A 9,639-nucleotide genomic window follows, 5' to 3' on the forward strand; every position below is an offset into this window, starting at 1 on the left:
GTCAGTCTGGATGTGTATATTTGTGTTGTATTTAATTTTACAGTAAATATAAAAATACTAATGGTTGTTCAGCAAACATGCTTACAATGACATTACATTATGAGATAGTTACTCATAATTATGAGATAAGGTGTCTACCTTCTTTTTTTTTCAATTTGTTTCCGTAAAGAGCCTACATGTACAGCTGCTACATTTTCAACTGCAGCGGATGTATCTTTGCCTCAGTCTGCACTGGCCCGGGTGAATTCTTGTGTACTTGTGCCTTTCTATTGACTTTATATGAAACATCTAAAGTCTGCCTTGCGTTTTCTTTGAACACAGTCAACAAAAAAATTAGGCTACGAGTGCCACTATCAGTGATAACAACGAGCCACAAATTTCATTCCAAATTTCCGCAAAATCATAAATTCATAAATTGCAAATAAATGCACGTTTCAATCCACTACTAGGAGTTGGCCACATCATTATTTATTCGTTAAGTATGTTTCCATTGCACTTCGTTGCATACGCTTTTATTGAAACATTAAATTTTCCAACTCGGCCAAGAATAAAAACCTTTTTTGAAATATTTAGTTACTTCATTTCCACTTAGGTTTTTCATGGAGAAGATGTGTATAAAAACAGGTGGCTGGAAACTGACATCATCAGAAGAGAGTACCCTTACCTTAACAGATTAGTAATTTCAACCTAAACCATGCTATTATTCTAGCCTTGCATATATGCTTCTTTTTTTTTAACTCAAACACTTTTCCCAAACCTGACCAAATTTTGACCAGTGTTGTCAGATCATAAATAATCTTTTTCAAGAGTGATGTGTAACAGGTGTGGAGCTTTGCTATCTGCTTACTATGATAAATGTCCCTTTTTTTACAGGCTTCTGTTCGTGCCTTTATAGTTACCATTTAATCACTGAACCAAAGACTTGGCTCGAAGCTCAAAAGTACTGCAGAGAAAAGTACACAGACCTGGCCAGTGTGAACAACAAGGAGGACATGGAGCGGCTGGTTGCAGCTGCTGCTAGTGGTTATGAGGGAAAAGCTTGGATAGGCCTGTATGACATGTTTAATAGCTGGGGGTGGGCTCTCAGTGACAATACATTCTATGGAGTGGGAGAATGGAACTTCAGGAGGTGGATGGGAGGTCAACCAAATGGCACGATGGGATGTGGGAAGTTGTGTGTTCTTTTCCAGCAAGGTTTCTGGTCAGATGATGGCTGCACTGAAACTAACCGCTTTGTCTGCTATAACAGAACCTTGCCTGGTGAGTAACAAGTTATTTGTTATTTGTTATTTGTAAATGTATAACATTTTCCAATCTGTACAAATATATAATTTTTTCTACTTTATCAACCTTCAATAGCCATATATTTTCAATTATTTTGTTTGTATTTTTCATGATTTGACCATAGCAGCTGAACTTTAACAAAATCTTTCAGACCTGGCAAGCTTTTCCATCGGTAGATATTTCTTTATGGACCAAGCGATGACATGGGACAACGCTCTGGCCTACTGCAGGAAGCACTACACAGACCTGGCCAGTGTGAGAAACAAAACTGAGAATGCAGTGATCCAGGATGCTGTAGGTGCAAATAGAGTTTGGATCGGCCTGCACAGACACACCTGGAGATGGTGGTCAGATGGCACTTACCACTCATTCGATTACTGGGCAGATGGACACCCGGTAAATATAACTGAGAGCTGTGCTGCAAGTGTGATCAACGCTACTCACCTTGGAAAGTGGGTAGAAAACAACTGTAACGAAAAACTTCATTTCATGTGCCAAAACAGTGAGTAATTTTTCATTTCTCAATGATCTTATGTTGATAACGTGACATAATATTTCTAAACACAGATCTATTTCTATGTCATCACCAGATAAGACACAGTTGTTTAATGTTAAGCTGACAGTACTGAAAACCACAATTGACTTGAATGTCCTTGCTGTGACGAACGCCATCTTGAATCGGGTAATCATCATCACGCATGTTGTTATTTTTGTATCTTATTATATACATCTGTAAGATTGGATGCTCTGTAAGTGAATGGTGATATTATATAAGAAACTAGAAGGTCACTTATCTCATAATGTTATTGCAGTGTGCATTTCCCCAGTCCGACATCAGTTTTCATCCCCAAAGTTATTGTAAACAAACATTGTGATTGGGTCTAGGCAGGGGTGGAAACATGCCACAACAGTGTTCTGGGAGTAACATTCAAGGGAAAACTTTGTTTAATTTGGGGACTTAATGTAACTTGTTTTGGACATTTTGTAATTTATGCTTTTATCCATTTTTGTTTGATTGTACGATTATTATTGGTAACATTATTGGTAAACATTTTGTTCTTCAGATCAAGGAGAAGCTGATGGAGGAGGGGATTGCACAAGATTTCAAAATTTTCTGGATAAAGAAGCCGGGCAAAAACATCTTCCACAAAAAAGAGGAGAATGCAGATGCAGTGGAGGCGGACGTTTAAGATCTAAACCTTGTTTACTGTTACACCATTGTACCATTTACCTATTTATTACCGTATATCAAACTATTAAAATGTACTTATTTAGTTTTTAAGGTTGATATTTTAGGTTTAAATATCAATCAATATAAGAGCAATTTTAGAGCACCAGAAATAATATTAGTCTCATTTTAAGCTGACTTGGAGCTGAATTCAATTCATATGCTGTGGGAAACTATTTATACAGTACTGGGTTGAAAACATCTTAGAAAGTATAGTGTTTGTCATGGATGGATTACTATACGGTCCTACCATTGTGTCAAATGTACACATACCTGTAATCATTACTTTATTTGTATATGTATGTTTTATTTGCAATTAGGCATTTAGTTTCTATGTCCCTGTGTCGTGTGAAAAATAGTAATTAAAGTCTAACAAAAACAACTTAAACCCATCATACCCACTGTATTTCGAAACGTAGGCCAAATATAATACACAGCTTTAAGAATTTGGCTGGCAATATTGAATCATGAAATGAAAATACTGAAATACTCGATCAAGTTTTGCCAAACCCTGATGTTATTCATCTGAGCCATTAGACCTCCATTATTGTACAAAAAACACAAATTAAGGCACACCGCATTGGGTTACATGTTTATCTTGAGTGCTCACGAACGCACCAGATGTGTGCTAATCCACTGCTAAAAAACAGTCCCATCCCCAATAAAAGCACTACTTACTCCTTTTTGTGTAACATTTGCTAAAAACTACAGTGCCCTGCTTTTTCAAGAAACCTACTTAGACTTTTGAAACTATAGCGTACAGTATATTGTTTACAGTTTTTAAGGATGTATGTAAAGCCAAAACTAATCTGACTTTCTCCTATGTTGTCTCTAAATTCATTATTTGCATGAGTTTAAATGAAGCATGAGTGGTTTAAAACATTTCTTTCCATGATCTCAAGGGGTAGTAAGGATGTAAAACAGATGCAAAGCTGTGCTGTCACGTCTAATGCAAACTGTATGTTGAACTGAGAAGTGTCTTCTTTTAGCATGAGTATAAAAACAAAATAAAATCTGAGATTATACTAACAAATGTTCTGTGTCAGAACAAATGTCATTCATTCATTCAAAATACATGTGAATTGACCTTAACATTGATAGTAGTTTAAGTGCAGCCTGGTTGACATGCTATTTCAGTTTCCCAAAAACCTTCCATCAAAATGGATTTTAGGCTACATTTACATTGCTACGCTTTGGTTTAAAAATTAATATCTTTTGCCATGTTTACGCCTCACATTTACACTGCTCTGTCGTTTCAGAGCCCCTAAACCGGAGAAATATGAAAACACGTATCTGACCGTTTTGGTTTGGAGTCTACGGGTTTGTGTTGCAGTCTCAACGGCCGCAAACAGAGATGTGTGGCAATACCGACACTAGAACCAATGTTTCGCTGCCTGGTTGGGTTCTCTGAGACTAAGCTGCTAACATTACCATGGTAACTACAAGCAACAGGCGGCATAAACAGAGTAAACATTCTGCCTCCTGTTTACCCCGGCATGCGAATGCTATGAGAATGTTTATGAGAGGTGCGGTTTGGGCGTGTTAGTTTAAACTGAGATTAGTTCTTCTACTGGAGCTAAAAACACCTGTGTGCATGAAGGTCGCTTTTGGCTCAAAACTCCAATAGCAATGTAAATGTAAGCTAAATCTGTCCTTACAGTTAATTTATCTGTTACTAATGGGGCTTTCAAACAGTCTAAGTTAGCAGCAGAAGGTTCAACAATCTTCCACTTTTTAAGGGGTCAATCAAAACTTTCTTTAACATTTTCAAGCAGTGTTTGTAGAACCTCATCTTGGTTGCATCTGATTCAGACTCAGATTTTTGTTTTGCAACACTGCACTACACTTTACATACGTAAAGGATAATGTAAAGCGAGCGGATTAAACCAAAATTTGGTGATACAGGCGTAATCACAACTGCATCCATGGCAACAATCTGTTACTCAAAGCAGCGGTCTGCTATTTAGAAACAACAGACCGTAGAATGCTATCATTGAACAATTAATATCAAGTATCGAACAAAGCTGTAATAATTAGTGTACTCAAACAGTGTCTACTTATGCAGGAAATGAAGTGTTTGATATGCTCAAAATTTCAATTTTAGTTAGGCCCTTGTGTAAACATCTGAATGATATTATAGCATGTCAACCAGGCTGTACTTAAACTGCTGTCAGTGTTCAGGTCAATCCACTATTCATATTGGTGCTGATGGAAACTGAGGATAAGACATTTGAAGTGACAACATTGACTACATTGAATGATACTTACTGTAGAAGCGATTACAATGAAAGGCTGAGAAGGAGAACCAGAATTACTAGTTTTGACAAATGTGTGGGAGGAGCTCTCAACTCATGCCCTCATTTATTTAAGTCTGTTTGGATCACATTTATACAAGTGCTGGTAACACACCTGTTAAGGAGTATCTGTCTGTAGCCCCACAAAGGTAAGACATTATTTATATAAAGCAGAAAGTGTAGAGAGTAAGAATATACGGTGTGCGATCACGGAAGGCTTGTGTCATGTGGATGCGCAGTTTTGTTGTCATTACTTGAATTCCTCATGGAGAAGACAGAAACTACGCACTATAGCTAACTGACTTGTGCCATGAATGCAAAATGTTAGCAATGTTTTTCAAAAGGAAAATGCTTAGAGGTAAAGCAGTCAAAGTGGATATAATGGAAGTTACATGTAAAAGGGGAGTAAGGGGGCAAATAAATCTGTACAGGACCAGAAGTGCACCAAACATTGCTGTTTTTATGTGAGGTACTGTTTTTACAAAACCCTTTCATCAATTTCAAATGTATTTTTCTGCTTTTTATTAGGGTTTGTGTTAGCACTGAAACAACAGAGGGCACATATATGGGAAAGCAAAACTGCAACATTCCTGTGGCAGATTCAAACCTCTAATTTTACAATTACTCAGCGGCATTGACCTGAGGCAACTGCACCATTGGGACATTTTGGGAACTCCCAATTTAATATGCTTCTTATTAAAGGTGCTATAAGCAATGTTGGGTGACGTCACTTCTTGCTGACGTTCGAAGTATTGTCAAACAAAACATTAGGCTAGCTTGCCCCTCCCTCCTCCTCATCCCGTCCCCTCCCCCTCCTTTCCGCGCACTAGCCCACCAACCCCCACCCCCAAATCCTTCTTGTCAGTTATTGGCTGGAACACTGTTATGTTTCGTGGTGCAGGTTGGCGCAGTTTGTTTTTGTTGGCGTTGGTGGAGCCTGGGCTGTCTACGAGATCAATTTGAACGTTACAGTTTTTGTTATATCAAATAAATTTGACTTTAAATATTTCATTAATAACAGCAACACTAAAACTGTATCAACAGCATTACAGTATTTTTCCTGCACATAATGTTGAAGAGTTTATTACATTTTAAACTGAAAATTCACTTTGGGATGAAGGCTGGCTGTAAGTAGATCTTTTAGCATTGGATACTACCCTGTAAGTCCCTACAATTAAGCAATATATTTATATATATATATATATATATATATATATTCTTTTTTTAATATGTACATATGTACATGGGAGTGGAGAAATGTATTTAAACCCAGTTTTGTTTGTTATTTGAGATACTCTTGATGAAGGTCCGGAGGGACCGAAACGTTAGTTTTTCTAAATAAAAGGTCATGTTAGAGCAGAGTGCGCAACTTTTTTCCTTCGTTTCACAATTGATGTTATCGTCCAACGCACTTGCACAGTAGAATTTGTGTGGATGTGCGAGCTGTTCCTAGAAAAATGACATATATTATGTACAAAAAATTGTTGCATATGCATGTGTATAGTAAAATAATGTTATTCTTCAGGCAGAAATATGTTGTCTGAGGAGCAGTTTTGGTGCAGCATCTGTCTGGATATCTTCAACAACCCTGTCTCCATCCCATGCGGGCACAACTTCTGCATGGGATGTATCAAATGCTTCTGGGATACGAGACATAAGTCAGAGTGTCCACTGTGCAAAGAGGCCTTCAGAAAACGTCCAGAACTGAGGATCAACGTAGGCTTGAAAGACATCACAGAGCAATTTAAAAGGTCTGTATACATTTTCAAACGATGTCTTGCAAAATCAAATACACCTTTTTTAGCCATTGTTTCCATGTTTGATTTAAATTAACAAGATCTATATTAAATCCTAAGATCTATAAAGGGCCAGCCACCATACAAGCCAGTCCCAGCAAGGAGAAGTATGCCAAGACAACCTTCTATGTCTGATGTTCCCTGTGACGTCTGCCAAGGAACCATTATAACGGCGGTTAAGTCATGTTTCATCTGCCAGGAATCGTACTGTGAAACTCACTTGACACCCCATCTTAGAGATACAGTGTTGACAAAGCACAGGCTGACAGATCCGGCCACCTTCATCACCAGTCACCTCTGCATAAGTCACAACAAGCTCCTGGATATGTTTTGCAAGAAGGAGCAGACACCTATTTGTATGAAATGCAGAGAGAAGGACCACAGACACCATGAGATCGTCCCGATAGAGAAGGAGAGCATGTTGGTCAGGGTGAGGCAAAATGATCTGTCTTTTACCGTGAGATTTCATATTAATTCCACCAAGCCATTGCCATTATACTGTACATGTTGTGCCTGTTTGCCTGCCTTTCTGATTTTGATAGTTGATAGTTACAGTGCTTTTGATGATGTATTTGTGTTCACCTTTGCAGACTAAGTTGAAGAAGGTCAATGCAGACTTTCAGCATATGGTCAACACCAGAATGAAAAAGCTGGAGGAGGTCATAGCTTCAGTGGAGTCGAGAAAAGTACGTTCTGTATTTTATTGTTTTTCAAACATGTATGTGATGGAAACTATTCTTTCATTCCTTTCTGTCCTCAAATCAAAACGTGTGAATGAGTCCTCTACTTTGCCTGGATAACTGAATTCATGAATTGTGGTTCAATTTGTATACATATGAATGGACATTTTTTATCAGGAAGATGTGCTATTTTGTTACATACCTATATTTGCGTTATTTTACTTATCATTAATAACGATGTATGCACATCTGCAGATGAATGAAGAACGAGAGTTACAAACAAGCATTCAGGTCGCTAACATGGTGAGTGGCATTATTGAGAAGAACCAGGCTTCGCTCATCCAGGAGATCCAGCAGAAGCGGGAAGCATCCGAGGGGATAGAGAAGGAGCTTATCAAAGAGCTCAGGGGGGAAATCAATGAGCTGCAGAGGAGACAAAGTGAACTGCAGCACCTGGAGAACTCCGGCGACCCTCTTCATCTCCTACAAGTTAGAAAGTCACATAAAAATGTTTTCATCCACACAATACCTAATACGTGTTTGTACTCATGAGCATGCCTTTCTGTTTAAGAGTTTCCCCTCTCTGAGTTCTCCGCTGTCCACCAGGGACTGGTCCCAGGTCAGAGTGAACGCGAACAGCTACATAGGGACAGTGAGGAGAGCTTTCTCCAAGCTGGTGGACGTGTGCCATACACTTGAAAAGAAACTGTCTGCAGAAGGTCAGTAACTTCAGTTGTGATATTGTGGTTGTATTGCTTGTTTGGGATTAGCACCTTCTAAGATGTCAGTTAAATCCTCATGTATACATCTTATAACTGTCTACCAATAACATATTTTAGTATTTGTACATCACAAAATACATAGCACTAGGACTAGGAGGACTGTTTAATGTCGTAAAATTAAAATCCAACCATTTTTTCCCTCTTTTGTAGAAATCAGGAAGGCAAATCAATATGCAGGTAAGTTTCTGAATATATGAAATCATCATTTCGTCACACCCAATGTCTGGTCAAGTTAGTTTCTGTTTTACTATTCCAATGATACCTTCCAAAATCACCATTCTCCTTGTTGAACTCTGAAACACTTGTGGTTCTGTGATTATGAAATCAAATTATAGTACATGGACATATGAACCTCACCTTGGTTTTTTGGGATAGACCTCAATATGGCTTTTTTGGGTGAAATGTTCCTTTAATTGTATTCCCTCTCACCCATCAGCCCTTTCTTTCCTTCTCCAGTGGATGTGACTTTGGATCCATTGACTGCTTCGAGCTGGCTGTGTCTGTCCCCAGATGGGAAACAGGTAAAGTGTGACAGTATGATCACTGACTGAAATATGTGACAAGCTTGTAATATAGTGTAGATAGTGTGCTGTATGGTCCAACACTTGACATTAACTGATGTTGTTGTTGTTGATCCACAGGTGAGCCTCAGCCTCCAGCAGAAGAAACCCTCTCCCCCTGACGACCCCCGCAGGTTTGACTCATGCGTCTCAGTTCTGGGGAAAGAAAGCTTCACCTCTGGGAGACATTACTGGGTGGTTCAGGTAGGAGCTTAGACAGTCGGGTATACTATTGACTTGTGCTGTGATTACATGCATTATTATCTTAAAGATTTTGTTTTTAATTAAAGTCAGTTCCAAAAGATACTCAAAATGTCCTAATGAATTACAAAAAACATGATTTACAAGACATCTAGATTTATTTATTTTCTTTTTATAAAATGGTGCATCTCATTGTTAGTTGGAAACCGTAGCAAAGGAGGATTAGAATTTATGTCTGACCTGTAAGCAACTTCAGGAGAAATTGAAGTGTTTGTGTTTACAAGAGGCAGATGTGAGCACAGAATAATGAGGCAAATCTTAACACTCCCTTATCCATTTGCAATAGACTATTCATCTTCAGGATGAGGGTCAATCACACCCTGCTTTATTTTTGGAAGTTTGCCTATTTGGCATATACCCAGATGGAAAAGCTTATAACAGAAGAACTGTTAGGCCAAAATGCATGTATGTGTGCTAAGACACAACCTAAACTACATCAGTTCAAACAGGGCTCAAAACTGTTTTTAGGCCTCGTCTAGTATATTTTTTAACTAGTGGTACTTGGAGAGCGCAGACCGCTGCCAAGGTATGCATGCTGCCAATGGTGCATTCACATGCTCCTCGGATGGTCCCGTTTCCTGAGTTGGGAAGTCGTTCCATTTTTGGTGTGTCCATGAACTTTAAGTTGTAATCTGAAAACTACATGGGTGCTGGACAATATGTGTTGGATTGTATTGCTCAGAGCATTTAAGAAACATGTTGATAATTGTTTCCAGTAGGAGTTACGAGGCAACAAAGAGCAAAGAAAATGAAT

General features: G+C 38.5%; 1 protein-coding gene across 1 annotated transcript in view; it reads left to right on the plus strand.

Annotated features, from left to right (window-relative positions):
* Positions 1–4,857: 4,857 nt before the first annotated feature.
* LOC144534346 (E3 ubiquitin-protein ligase TRIM21-like) overlaps positions 4,858–9,639 on the plus strand; it is a 6,495-nt gene continuing 1,713 nt past the window's right edge. The window contains exons 1-9 of the mRNA XM_078276231.1: positions 4,858–4,955; positions 6,332–6,557; positions 6,663–7,032; positions 7,193–7,288; positions 7,538–7,771; positions 7,854–8,001; positions 8,215–8,241; positions 8,521–8,585; positions 8,706–8,828. Coding sequence (XP_078132357.1) covers positions 6,340–6,557; positions 6,663–7,032; positions 7,193–7,288; positions 7,538–7,771; positions 7,854–8,001; positions 8,215–8,241; positions 8,521–8,585; positions 8,706–8,828 — 1,281 coding nt within the window. The 5' untranslated portion in view covers positions 4,858–4,955; positions 6,332–6,339. The remainder of the gene's footprint in view (positions 4,956–6,331; positions 6,558–6,662; positions 7,033–7,192; positions 7,289–7,537; positions 7,772–7,853; positions 8,002–8,214; positions 8,242–8,520; positions 8,586–8,705; positions 8,829–9,639) is intronic.

The sequence above is a fragment of the Sander vitreus genome, chromosome 19 (assembly GCF_031162955.1).
Source record: "Sander vitreus isolate 19-12246 chromosome 19, sanVit1, whole genome shotgun sequence".
In the NCBI taxonomy this organism is placed as follows: Eukaryota; Metazoa; Chordata; class Actinopteri; order Perciformes; family Percidae; genus Sander; species Sander vitreus.